Consider the following 14,743-nt stretch of genomic DNA (forward strand, 5'->3'; position numbering starts at 1 on the left):
ATGTTTTCCCAAAATTAGCCTGTGTAACTGCTTAGAAAACCCACACAACAGGAAAATGTTTATTCTGTTAGCAATACACATGCCCAAGATAATCAATTCTCTAAATACAGAGACTGCAACCTGAGCACTGGACTACTGAAGCATCACACATCACTACTGTGAATAACAGGTTTTGAAAGAAAGGAATATACTTCTGCCTAACAAACCTGTGGAAGTTATCAGAAACTATATAACAGCCAATACACCCAGCTATGGGAACTGTTGTGGAACACAGTGAGGACCTACATCTGTTTAACAACAACAACATAACAGTTACATGGCAGCAGACATCTGTATAAGAGACTCAAATGAAGCCAAATCTACTGGATCCCCATTGCAAACCAAAACTGAACATATAAGAACCATCAAGGCACCTTATATAAGAAGTGTTCTATCAATCTATAGGCAAGACCATATCTTGCAAAAAATGAAATGAAAAAAAGAAATCCCAGAAATTTTGAACAAAAATTTTTGAAAATGGACCAAAGGCATCTCTACAAATGCTTGTTGATAATGTTGCCCATAGAAGCAAAAGAGAAGACAGGAACAGATAGACATAATTACAATTGTTTACCTTAGAACTTAACACATTTCACATTTTTGACTACAGCATGGATACCAAAACAACAGATATATAATTGACTAAGGTGGGGACAGGAGGGAGCAGGAAAAACCAAACTTATTCTACACAGAGTAGACCGCTAGACCTGAAAGGGCAGCTATCAGATTAAATGAAACATGTGGATGTTGCACAACCACCTCTGGCAATGGAAGTTTTACTTTACTGAACAATGGCTTTTCAGGGGAATAGAGAAATTCACATCATTTCAGTTTGTAAGAAGAGTCACAGGAAACATGTTTGGAGCTAAAGACCTAAACATCAGATAATTTTTTCTCCAATATAATGATTTTGGAAACTAAACAGTTCCTCTGCAAGAATAAAAATGGATCTACAGTCATTGATCAAGTAACATTGATTGCTCTGTTCACTCACAGTGCTGCTGAAATGCAGTCAGCCATTACAATTTTGAATATCAGATGATTTCAGCTAATCAGGAACGTTCACAAAGTGATCTAATGAATGCTTAACATTACAAAATCTTCTATGTAACACATGTAAAAATTTATTTAGGCGACTATGATGAGTTAAACTTTGATTTCTTGCATTTTGTGGGCTGTCACCTTAACCATTATGGACACATCACTGTGACAATAAGAACATGACTGAAAACGGAATTTTACAATTCATCCTCTTCAGTTTCCTTCAGATTCATAGTATATGGAGTTTTGTGCTGGACCATCAATTTCCTAAAGCAGCACTATGCAGTTACCAAACAACTAAAAAAATTGACTTTGAAAATCAGAAGATTTCTGGGTGCTGTCAACTACAAAATATTTCCTACTTATTAACACAATTGTTGGTAACTGAGAATATAGCATAAAACTGCAGTAATGAAAAAGTTGCTGGTTCAAATCTCCTAGTAGGAACTACTACTACTATTAAAAAAATTCAATGTCTACTGACAAATTGCAAATTTAACAAATACTGAATTGTACTAATTTAGTAAAAATTACATCTTTTTACATTAGGCCTACTTGACACTTTAAAACAAAGATTTTGATACATTTATCGGGAATTTCTTTATTTTGTATCCGATTATTTCCATTTCTGTACCAAAATTTAATTTTTCAACAATATTTGCATTGTTATGTAATTTTTAATTGAAATAACTTTTTCATAAAGTAAGATTCAGCATGAATTAAAATTGCCATGCGTTTTACACATGGAATTTAAATAAAACTAAAAGAACTGGTTGCTATTAGTGTGATCTGAACCACCAACTTCATAATTATCATAGAATTATCCCATGCACTCCGCTACAGACAACTACATAATAAATTTTTTATACTTGCCAGCACACAGAAATCACCCAATCACAAATGCATTCCTTGTTTCTACTTTCATGGAGAACTGTGTCATACTGCTGTACCTAAGACGAAAATCTATGAGGAAACGGAAGACGTCCCCTTGGCAGGCCTGGAGGCAAGCTTGGTTATGGTAATTGTTCAAGTAAATGATCCTTAAACCAGGAGTTAGTGCCTTAAATCTGAGACATAGCAGCAGTTTTCATACGTTTCTTTGTATGTGTATCAATTAAGTCTCTGAGAATTGTTATTCATGTGTATACAGATAGGGAAGTAATTCTACAAATATGTATGCTACAACTATTTCTCCTGCTCAAAGACAGTACTTTCAACAATATAGCATACAGGCCCCACCTCAAACATATCATGAACATTACCGAGGTAGGGTTGCTTGCATGTCAACGATACTGAAAACAGTATGTTATGTGCAACCACAAGTAAGTATTATCTGTGGAGAAATCAAGCTAACCCATGCTTCCTCAAGGGGGGTAAAAGCCTTGTCAGTAGTTGCAGGAGCAATGGTCTGGATGATCAACTGACCTGGCCTTGTAGCATTAACCAACTTCCTTTGCCAATACTGGAAATGGCTGACAGTAAGAGGAAACTGTAGCTGTGTGTTTATGTTCTCAAGATCATTCATCTCTACTGTACAAAATTATCTTAGGATCATTCTGCAGATAAAAAAATCCCCCATTCAGATCTATGGGCACAGACTACCCAAGAGAATGTTATCAGGAAAAGCAAGACAGGCAGCCTATATGTCACAGTATGGAGTATTAGATATCTTAGTATGGTAGGCATTATCACTAGGGTTAAGATAAATACTGCCTACGGAAAAATTAAAAAGACCTCTGGAGAAAAGAGAACCACTTGCATGATCATCAAGAGCTCAGATGGAAAACCAGTTCTAAGCAAAGAAGGGAAAGCAGAAAAGTTGATTGTGTATATACAGGGTCTACACAAGGGCAATGTACTGGAGGGCACTATTATGGAAATTGGAAATGGAAGAGGACATAGATGAAGATGAAATGGGAGAAATAATACTGTGTTGTGTGTTTGACAAAGCACTAAAAGGTCTGAGTCTAAACAATGCCCAGGGAGTAGACAACATTTCATTAGAACTACTGATAGCCTTGGGAGAGCTAGCCCTGACAAAACTCTACCATCTGGTGAGCATGGTGTATGAGACAGGTGAAATATCCTCAGACTTGAAGAATATAAATTCAAATCCCAAAGAAAGCAGGTGTTGACAGAGGTGAAAATTAATAAGTCATGGCTACAAAATACTAACACGAATTCTTTACAGACGAATAGAGAAACTGGTAGAAGCCAACCTTGGTGAAGATCAGTTTGGATTCAATAGAAATGTTTGAACGCATAAGGCAATACTGACACTAGAACTTATCTTCGAAGACAGATTAAGGAAAGGCAAACCTACGTTTCTGGCATTTGTAGAATTAGAGAAAGCTTTTGACAATACTGAAGGTGGCAGGGGTCAAACACAGGGAACAAAAGGCTATTTACAATTTGTATAGAAACCAGATGGCAGTTGTAAGAGCCAAGGGGCATGAAAGGGAAGCAGTGGTTGGGAAGGAAGTGAGACAGGGTTGTAGCCTATCCCCAATGTTATTGAACTTGTATATTGAGCAAGCAGTAAAGGAAACAAGAAAAATTTGGATTAGGAATTAAAATCCATGGAGAAGAAATTATAACTTTGAGGTTTGCCAATGACATCGTAATTCTGTCAGACACCAAAGAACCTGCAAGAACAGTTGAACAGAATGAACAGTGTCTTGAAAGGAGGATGTAAGACGAACAGCAATGAAAGAAAAGTGAGGAGAATGGAATGGAGTCGAATTAAATCAGTGATGCCAAGGGAATTAGATTAGGAAATGAGACACTTGAAGTAGTAGATGAGTTTTCCTATTTGGGGAGTAAAATAACTGATGATGGTCGAAGTAGAGAAGATACAAAATGTAGACTGGCAATAGCAAGGAAAGCTTTTCTGGAGAAGATAAATTTGTTAAGGTCAAGTATAGATTTAAGTGTCAGGAAGTCATTTCTGAAACTGTTTGTATGGAGTGTAGCCAAGTATTGAAGTGAAACATGGAGGTTAGATAGTTTAGACAGGAGGAGAATAGGGGCTTTCGAAATATGCTCCTATATAAGAATGCTTAAGATTATATGGGAAGATCATAACTAATGAGGAGATATTTAACAGAAGCGGGGAGAAGAGGAATTTGTGGACCAACTTGATGAGAAGAAGGGATCGGTTGGTAGGACATGTTCTGAGGCATCAAGGGACCCCAATTTGGTATAGGAGGACAGCGTGGAGGGTAAAAGTCTTAGAGGGAGACCAAGAGATCAATACACTACGCAGATTCAGGAGGATGCAGGTTGCAGTACGTACTTTGAGATGAAGAAGGCTGCAAAGGATAGGATAGCATGGAGAGCTGCACCAAACCAGTCTCTGGACTAAGGAAGAAGAATACAGCAACAACAACGACGACGACGACACCAGCGTAGGAAGGTTAGAGAGTTTAAAAAGGAAAACTGGATAGGTTGTACTCAGTTGTAGTAAGATCTCAAGCACAGTGGCAGAGAGGACAAGATTTCTCGTCAGGTCAGTATAGGGTTACCAACAAAAAACCAAATAGGGATCTGGATACATTAAACGAACCAAAAATCGCAGATGGTTTCAAAATGAGCATTAGGCAACAAGTGATAAATAGAGGAAAGGAATACAGTAGATGAATAGGCAGCTTTGAGATGAAACAGAGAAGGCTGCAGAAAACATAGGTAAAACTTAAGACCTAATACGAATACCTTGGCACCTCATGATGTACTGAATTTAATTGATGAGAAGAGAAAATACAAACATGCAGCTATTTAAGCAGGCAAAAGGGAATACGGACATTTATGGAATGATGTTGACACGACATGCTATATGGGTAAACAAGAATGGTTGTAAAGTAAAGGGAAACGAACTTGGTCTAGAAAGGGGAAAGGAAGTAGGTGTAGAAAAGATTGGAGATATGGTAATATAAGCGGAATTTGATACAGCACTGAAAGTGCCAAGTAGTAACAAGGCCATTGCAGTTGATGATATTCCCTCAGAATTATTGAGATATTTGAGGAAGCCATCGATGTCGAAATTATTCCACTTTTGTGCAAGATATGAGAAAGCTGCCATACAGTCATACTTCAACAAGAATGTAATAATTCAAATTCGAAGAAAGGCAGGTGCTGACAGGTGTGAATATTATCAGACCACTTGATTAATATGTCGTGCTTGCAAGAATGGAAAAACTTGTAGAGGGTTAACCTTACAGAAGGTCACTTTAGGTACCAGGAACATGTAACACACGAGGCAATACTGATCGTATTGCTTACCTTATAAGATGAGTTAAAAAAAGACATAATAAAGTTTACAGCTTTCGCAGGTTTACTGAAATGCTTTAGAAAATGTGGACTTGACTGCACTCTTCGGAATTTGGACAGAAGCAGAATATATAGACAGGAAGCAAAAGTTTGTTTACAACTTTCACTGAACCAGACTCAAGTTGGAGTTTAAAGACATGACAGAGAAGCATTGAGTAGGAAATAAGACAGGCTTGTAGCCTACATCTGGTATGTAATCTGTACAAGGAAGACATGAATGAAATCTAGACAAATTTGGAAAGGAAAACAAACTCTGTGTTTACCAATGACAATTTGATTCTATCACACACAACAGGCATCTTGAAATTGTCAGTGAAGGGATGTGTGGGAGGTAGGCATTGGAACAGTAAAACTGGTTAGTATCTTGGAAAGATATTGTATGACAAACATTAATCAAAGCAATCGAATCTAGCTGAACTAAATCAGGCAATGTGGAGTTTAGGCTATAAAATGAGACACTAAAAGTAGTAGACAACTTTTGCTATTTGGGCAACAAAATAACTGACAATGGCCTAAGTAAGAAAGAAAAAGTGCAGACTAGCAATATCAAGGAACGTGTGACTAATGAAGAGGACTATTCACATCTAATATAAATTGATGTGTTAGGAAGTCTTTTCTGAAGGTACCTGCAGTGCAGTCTTGTATGGAGGTCAAACATAAATGATAGGCAATTCAGAAAAGACGAGAATGGAAGCATTCGAAATGTACTACAGAAGGATGCTGAAGATTAGATGGGTAGTCGAAACAACAAATGAGAGGAAAAACATATGGACCAATTTCACTAAAACAAGGGACCTGTTAATAGCACACAGCCTTCTAGAAATAGTCAAATTGGTAATGGAGGGATATGTGAGGGCAAAAAGTGTAGAGGGAGACTATGGCATGAAGACAAGAAGCTATTTCAAATGGATGTAGGAGGTGATAGTCGTTCGGAGATTAAGACAACAATTCTAGATATATTACAAGAAAGTACCACATTTTGACGTCTATGTCACTTCTAAAGAATAAATGACTCGTTCTTTTCAGCGAGTGACTTCCTCAGTCACAGGCAGTAAGGTGCACTTCAATGGTAGTGATCTAAAAGCTATATGAATGTTCAGTGACAACACATTTGAAAATTTATTAGCATCTTGCACTTCACCATTTTCCTATGCTGCTATTTTCAATCATATTTTCTAGTCCCATAATTTTTATTTACTTATTAACTGTTTTGTACGAAATGTGCTCCATCATATGAAAAGAACAGTAGTGTATTGAAATCAGAGGGTACAACTACAATCTTTTATATTAAAATCAATAATGCCCACATCATACAACTCTAATTGTCACATGGATTTTCTATCAGCCACTCACACAGTTTTGTGTTGAAATTTTAAATTGACCTGGATGAAGCACGGAGAGAATAATAAATAAAACTTTTGAGGCTATTTACTTTGTGAGAGTTTCCTTTTCTTGCTAGCCTATGCCTTGGGATGTGGATGTTTGCATTACTTATGCTATCTTGTTTGTAAACTGCTTTCTGGCAAAACATTCTTCCTGATTCAGACAGAGTCATAGAGATATCAAAAAGAATTAGTAGTCTACATTTGGTATACAAATAGAGACAGCAGCACTACATGTTACACACACACGGACAATGTCACCAGGCACTGGGACATGACCATTTGCTTCTGGCATGAGCAACAATCTGTTAAGGTGGGTGTTGATGTATGAGGAGGCATGGGGAGGGGATAGCAGTGTAAGGGTGGGAGGAGGGGTCGGGGAAGATACTGTGTTCCCTGTGAGAGTATGCAGCAGAGGCAGTATGGGTTGCTAAAGGCAGTGTTGGGAAGCTGTACTGTGGAAGGGGAAAGTGAGGAGAGAAATCAAGAAAGGGAAAAGAGTAGTAAGTACACTGGTGGGATGGAGTGTGTGTGTGTATGTGTGTGTGTGTGTTTTGAACTGAAGTAAGAGCAGGGAAGAGGATATGGGTAGAGGACATGGATTAGCATAAAGTAAGTCCAGAGGGAGATACAGGAAATAATGATAGGTTGTGTTAGAAGGTAGAATCCAGATGGTGCCGTCTGTAAAGCAGTCACTGAACTGAAGCACAACATGCTGGGGGCACTTTCCGCAAGTGGGTGGTGCAGCTATCTCTTGGCCACAGTGGTCACTCATGCAGATAGACCGTGTTAGTTGTCATGGCTATGTAGAAAACAGCACAGTGGTTGCAGGCTGGTAGTTGCCAATCACATGGTTGCCTTTGTGTTGGAGATGTCTGACAGGGCTGGAGGGATCAAGCATGTCCTGCATGTAGGGGTTAACAGAAACGTCCGAGTCCACCCATCTGCTTTGACCAATGACATCACCAATATGGCAGAAACGACCATTCACAACAACTCTCATATCGCGGCTATGACGTCATTACATAAACATGGCAACCATAATGAAACTAATGGGACAAGCGGGGGAAATTGGGGGTTTTTGAGTGGGGACAAACTAATAATGAACACACGCCACTTCACCAAACGATGAAATAATATGAGCACAAACTTCCCAGAATCAACTAAAAACAATATCAACTGGATTCGAACACTTCCCTTGACCCGGATATTTCATCATTTGAAATGGAGACCAAATACAACTGTGGGAAAGGTGGAGACATTATTTCCCATTTTGGGGCACAAGAGATAGTGTAAATCATGGCAGAGAATGTGACTCAGTTGCTTGTCCTGGGTGGTACTGATTTGCAAGGGGAGTGTTCCTTTATGGCCAAACAGTAGTTATGTGGGAGATGCAAATTTTAAGCTGTGCATGCCTCAGTCAGACCCTTAGCATATTCCTTAAAACCACATTGTTTCCCAGTATTCTTAACTGGTAGAGTCTCCTTAAATTTCCTTTCACTGTAAGTCACTGTACCAGAAAAAAAAATACCTTGCACACCTACTAATTCTTTCATCAGCACCATTACCAGCATCACTAGTGGCAGCAACTGCAGTAGTACAAGTACTACCAATATTAACTTTTAGTTCATAGTATTATTTACTCACACTGCTACTTCAGACACTCCAATCCTTTTAATAGTATTTGTCATATTAAAACTGTTATCTTCAGGAAAATATGATTTAAAAAGGGTACTGTATATGTGAAACTGTGGTTCAATTTAATAGAGGGCCTGATGGACCTAATCAGATCAGGTTCACTAAACAAACCAATAGTATCAGAAAGATGTCATAAATGAATCTTTGTCTGGTGAAGGGTTTGCAATTCTGGGTGGCTAGAAATGAATTTTCTAGGAGGCCTATAAATAAATTGGCATAATATGGTGCCCTACAAATACCCCTTTATGTACTGCAGATTTGTTTGTAGGCCATGCCTCCAAAGGAGAAGTAATTATAGGTGAGGATGTAGTTGGTAGTGGCGACAAAAAAGGGGCTGTAGGTTTGGTGGCAGTCAGACACTGGGAAAAGTGGTGTTCAGAAACAGAGAGCCGTGAGTGTTGGGGATATAATCATAGCAGGGTGCCGAGTGGTAAAGGAACAGGGACCGTAGAGATTCAGTGTAGGATAGGATTGGTGTCTTTTGTGGTAGGGTAGGTTGCAACAGGCTGAAGATGTTGCCCCATAAGAACGGAGATTCCATCTTTGGGAGCACAAGAGAAAAAAAAAATGCACACCCACAACCAGATTTTCTAAATTGTACAAATGGGAACTCTTCCTGCAAACCCATAACCCCCCTAGCCTTATTCTTTACTCAACTCCCCCCCCCCTGCTGCCCAACACTGCACCTAGCAGCCCTATCCTGCTCCTCCCCCCCCCCATGTCCTTGCACAATCCCACAGGCAGCACAGCATCAGCCCCACCCCTACTCTGCTATCCCTCACCTCCTTACCCCATGCCACCTCTTTACCCCACCACTCACTTCAACACAGTTCAGCTCACATTAGATGCAGTCATGCCCTAGTGCCATGCGTGTGTTTTGTACTTCATAAGTTTGACTGTCAAAAAGCTTAAATATTTAGCAGTCAATTCATTCTACCTACCTGTAACGTAAGGCCTCCTCAATACGGAGAGTAGGAATGTATCCTTTGTATATCATTCTATCCTGACATTTCCCTTGTTTGATTTTACTTTCCTTGTTCTTTGGAAAACATAATTGAGGCAACTGAATTTTGTCTGTCATCATAGGACCATTTCAGATACAATCTCACATGAAAAGCTGCAACAGCAATTGCTCAGTTACACAGCTTTGAGCTAATGAAAGACAGATACATTAACAATAAAGATGTAACATGAGACAAAGGTGCAATGTAATCCTCACTTCTGTGGTTGTTCCAAAAAAGTAATAAGAGCAGATTGCCACACCAAAGGCAGGTGTGCTAAATCAAAAACTACTTGCCTTTACCAGCTTACATTCTGAGACCAATGCAAGACCTACAATACCACTAAAAGAATGAACTTCCTGAAAATGAACAATAACAATACAGACACCCAGTTCACAGAAAGAAAGCTATGTGAGACGTTCATCTTTACTTTGTTACAAGAGGGTTTCGATTTAGCTAAAAAACAACTTAATTACAGCACTTTGATGAAGAAAGAAAGGATATATTTTCAAAACAAGCTCATTGATGAGGGAATTTTCCATAAATTGTTGATAGCCATACACAGGAAACTTCAAAATCCTTCTAATTTCAGAGAAACTGAATAAAGAATTGAGATCTAACATTAACTTTAGCATGTTTTAATTTGCCAGAAGCTAACATTGACATTCTGTTTAAATTACTTCTTTTACAAACATCACAGCCGTATGTGTATTTTGTGTGTTACAGGTGTGTCATATTGGAGCTCATGCAGTTTAATTCTGTGATTATAATAACGTTTAAGTAATTTATATGATTCCAAATATTTATAGTGGTAATGGGAAGATCTACTGGTTAAACGGTATGCAAACATTCTGTACTTACAACTGTAACATTCCCTTATTCTTTTAGTATCAGCATTACCACCATTTCCTTCCTAAGCTTGTAAATTCTACTACCAACTACACTTTCATTTAATAGTATTTAAGGTCCTTAAATGTTTTCAACAATAACTCTTGGTCCACCTACCACTTCCCTACATTTAATGGATTCTGAATACCTACCGACAAAGCAAAAACCGTTCAAGAATATTAAGACTGCTGACAAGAACTTTGAGGGTATAAAACCAATTACATGAGCAATAGCGAAAATAATACACCAAGAGAACAAGATTGTAGGGGTCATAACTTTAGATTTCTCCACCAGGCACGATGATGAGTATACTGCCAAATATTGAATTTGCAATAAATCCACATATATCTCCCTCTTGTCTGAGAAAGCAACTGTGGTCAACTTAAAAATTGACCACAAATATAACATCTGATCAGTTCATCCAACAGACCATACAGCTGATCTACAGTACAAGCCATAGCATCTGCACTCTGGCAAGGGAAGTCCCACTCACATCATATCCCTTCATCATATGCCTTAATAATACCACTTTCTATCTAGACATTAACAACACACCATACAATATCAAATTAGAAAATTAATTTTTAATAACTGATTACTAATGCCACAATAATTTAAGAACATGTGAATTTCCTATTAGACAACAGACCTGTAATCATTAACTGCTGACATGCCAACATCACACTCAAACAATATGCTACAGAAATTTTGAAATAAATACTAGAGAGCAGCATCATATACTACAGGACACCAATCCATTTCAAATCTGTTGAACAACCAAGAGTCACACAACTTTGTCAGCTCGTGTATCAAAACCAACAGCCAATACCAAATGGTTCATTTGACAAACAACAGGACATGTAATCTGCTAGTTTACACACCACATAAAAATTAATGAAACAATGGTAAGAAATACATGAAGCTATTTACCAATGAGCCTGATTCATCATATACTTCACTCTTCTCTTTTTTCAGCCAATTAGTTCCCTTGCTGTCCATGATTGCCTTCGTAAGCCACTGAAAAACAAGAAGTAAGAAGTGGTCATACTGTTTGCATTCTTACTATTCGTTATAGTGCACAGGTGGTATTTTCTGGCTGCAGCAAATGAGTCGGTGCATATGAAAAATTTCAAAATGGCTGATGAAAAGAACTGGTTTACAGCTTGCTTGTTACGAAGACTCAAGTCTCACTGTCGTTAATGGAAAACGAAACTCAATTTGAGAGAAAACAAAAATAACACACATGGAAATAAGATTATTAGTTGCTGATGTTACTTAGTAACAGTTTCATGTGGTATACAATCCCATTCTGAACACTGTAACTGACATCTTGCTTTCTTCACATTAATTTCTAAGCAAAGCAACTAAGACAAAGTGAATTTACCAAATAAGTCTATTTACTATAGACATCAATTTTAAGTATGAAGAATAAAAGGTTTAACTTAGTCCTGACCTTACAGTCTTGAGGTATATCAGAATCTATTCTGCAAATGCCTTAATATATAGAATAATGTAATATGTTCAGAATTATATTCTCAGCAATGTATGCAAGGACAGAAGAGAATTATTTCTCAATCATACTGGCTGCTCTTTCAATTCTTAAGCTATGTACCCATATTTGCTCATGGTATTTAGACAAGCACAACATGAAAATCCGCCCCTACAGACAGTTCATTTTTTTCGTCAGTCAGTTAAATATGTATTTTTAACAACTGTTTCCTTATACAGCCATCTATTATCAGTTTAGAGCAACACTGGACTCTTTACCCAGCCACTACAAAAATAACAGACACAGCAGCCTGCAGGTTGCATATAAAAGTAAATGATTTTTTACTGCCAAGATTAACACACATTAAATTCCTCTAACATGACTTAGTGAAATTACTTTCTTATGTAAGAAATAGGTCCGAGCACTATAGGACTTAATAGCTATGGTCATCAGTCCCCTAGAACTACTGAAACCTAACTAAGCTAAGGACATCACACAACACCCAGTCATCACGAGGCAGAGAAAATCCCTGGCCCCGCCGGGAATCGAACCCGGGCACGGGAAGCGAGAATGCTACCACACTCTTATGTAAGAGTATCCATGACAATCTTATGTGGAGTTGTGATGTGCCTTATTTTGGCAGTGGCAATTACACATACCCATTAGGCCTTACACAGTCAATTACATTTCCCATATCCTTCCAGAAAGGTGATGCACTACTCTTTCACAAAAATAGTTTTCAACGTGCACATTACTACAATAAGCAGTTAACACTATCTGCTAAACTATGGAGCACATAGGCACATTGACAACCCACGGAAAACGCAACACAATTAATTACTTGTACAGCATTCTCTCTCATCCCAACATAATCAATCCCTGAAATTCTGTCTTAACATGGGCAAATGAATCTGATGTATCGACAATACAACTGTTCACGCTACAACCTGGACGAGCTATGCACTGGATTACAATGAACTCTATTACTGTTCCTAGTCATCCCTTCACAAATATTGTTACGGAACATCGCATGCACAACGCAAGTCAATATAACGATACTAATGTAGCGGGTGTAAGAACGTCATTAAGCGCCATTTTTCTGTCAATCACGAAGTATTTCACACTGACCTTCACTTTCTCTAACTACCATACCGTTTACAGAAACGTTTCCGGTAATTTCAGACAACATGTCAATATTTCAGCCGGTTCTTTCGCTAACTCACGTGATACATTTAGCAATTTTATCGGATAGGACGTAAGCAGCAAGCACATGCCATACATACACGTCGAACTGGTATTTCTCGTAACTGACGAACAGCTTAGGTACGTAATGTGCACTAATATGTTCGTTTAAACACTGATCACCACGTGTTCGAAATGCGAAACACAGGCTCATTGAAAACAACAAGTACTTGGTTCTGATAACATAAGCTGAAATAATTACTTATGAAATTCAAAGGCATTCCAAATCATAACCAGAGACGTCAAAGATAATGCAAGAATCAAATGTGGAAAAAAATTATGGTTCAAATGCGCCCTATAAATGAAAGTAAACCAACACAATAGTTGTACGAACTGTTACCACAGCGTCATTACAAGGTATTGGCAAACTATTTCATTCACGATAGCTAGCTGTAAAAATAATTAAAATTACGTATTGACTTAGTTCCAGAGTTCCAGACTCAATATGTGTCTTTCCATAATTTTATGTCTCTACCATCTAATCACTTCTTTATTACATTGAAAATGCAACGAAATTCCGTACAAACTTATGACGCTCCAGATGATAGCATACTGCAGTGACACCGCAGATGAATGTGTAAACACACAGTTTTCAGTTACATGACACAAGTTATGCAACATTTATCTTGTGACAAAATGTTCAACTCCATTCTATTTTGTGACTCCACTTACCATTCCCACCACTGAATAGCATCGTTTGGCTGCGTCCTTTTGACTGAATTTCAAAGCACCATCGCTGTAATTTGGTTTACATTTAGTAAATTTGTCTTGTGTGTGACGTGTGTTCTGGAGTACCAAAAACGTTTAAAAACCTGTCGTTAGCAACATTATTACAGAGTCTTGAACTATATGGAACGATCTTTTTCTGGAAGTACAAAAACCATCACTAAAAATGCAGAAGTTTAGACATCAAGAGTGCTTAAAATTATGGTTGGTTGAGCCTGAAATTAATAGCATTGAGATTTCTGGGGAAAATTTAAGTGTATATCGATAGACTAATGGGAAATGAAGGTGGCATATTCCTTGCAATAGACAAAAAAACTCAAATCCATCATGATAGCAATTCAAGCTGCATGTGAGAATGTTTCGCTTGAACGAAAGTTTACAAATCATTGGTGGAACTTTAGTAATCCATTAATCAGTTGGGAAAATTACCGTTTTGTTAGTGATGGGTGAGGTAAGACACCCTGTGAAACATTACTAAATGCTTTCTCTGAAAACTACGTAGAACAGGTAGTTAGTAACCTCGCTCATGATGAAAAGATATTGGATGTAATGGCAACAAATAGACCTGACCTCCTTGAGGATGTCCACATCAGTGACCATGATACAGTTGTGGCAACAATGATTAACAGAGTACAAAGAATAACTGAAACAATCATAAAGATATATATGTTTAGTAAATTAGATAAAAAATCAGAAGTGTCGTATCTCAATGAGGAACTGAAAGTTTAAGCACAAGGCAGCAGCATGTAGACGAACTCTGGTTCAAATTTAAAAGTGTAGCTGACCATGCACTGGATAGATGTGTACCCAGCAGAACCGTTCATAATAGAAGGACCCCTCACTTAAAGAAACTACTAAAGAAACAGAGACTACCGCATTACAGATGTAAAACAAAGCATACCACTGTAGAT

The 14,743-nt window shown here is 37.9% G+C and overlaps 1 protein-coding gene across 1 annotated transcript in view; it reads right to left on the reverse strand.

Annotated features, from left to right (window-relative positions):
- Nucleotides 1-13,287, reverse strand: part of LOC126232190 (uncharacterized) — a 111,572-nt gene extending 98,285 nt beyond the window's left edge. Inside the window, exons 1-2 of the mRNA XM_049942488.1 lie at nucleotides 13,148-13,287; nucleotides 11,306-11,392 (exon numbers count right to left, since the gene is read on the reverse strand). Of these exons, the coding sequence (XP_049798445.1) occupies nucleotides 11,306-11,374 (69 nt within the window). The 5' untranslated portion in view covers nucleotides 11,375-11,392; nucleotides 13,148-13,287. The remainder of the gene's footprint in view (nucleotides 1-11,305; nucleotides 11,393-13,147) is intronic.
- Nucleotides 13,288-14,743: the final 1,456 nt, after the last annotated feature.

The sequence above is a fragment of the Schistocerca nitens genome, unplaced genomic scaffold (genome assembly GCF_023898315.1).
Source record: "Schistocerca nitens isolate TAMUIC-IGC-003100 unplaced genomic scaffold, iqSchNite1.1 HiC_scaffold_466, whole genome shotgun sequence".
Classification (NCBI taxonomy): Eukaryota; Metazoa; Arthropoda; class Insecta; order Orthoptera; family Acrididae; genus Schistocerca; species Schistocerca nitens.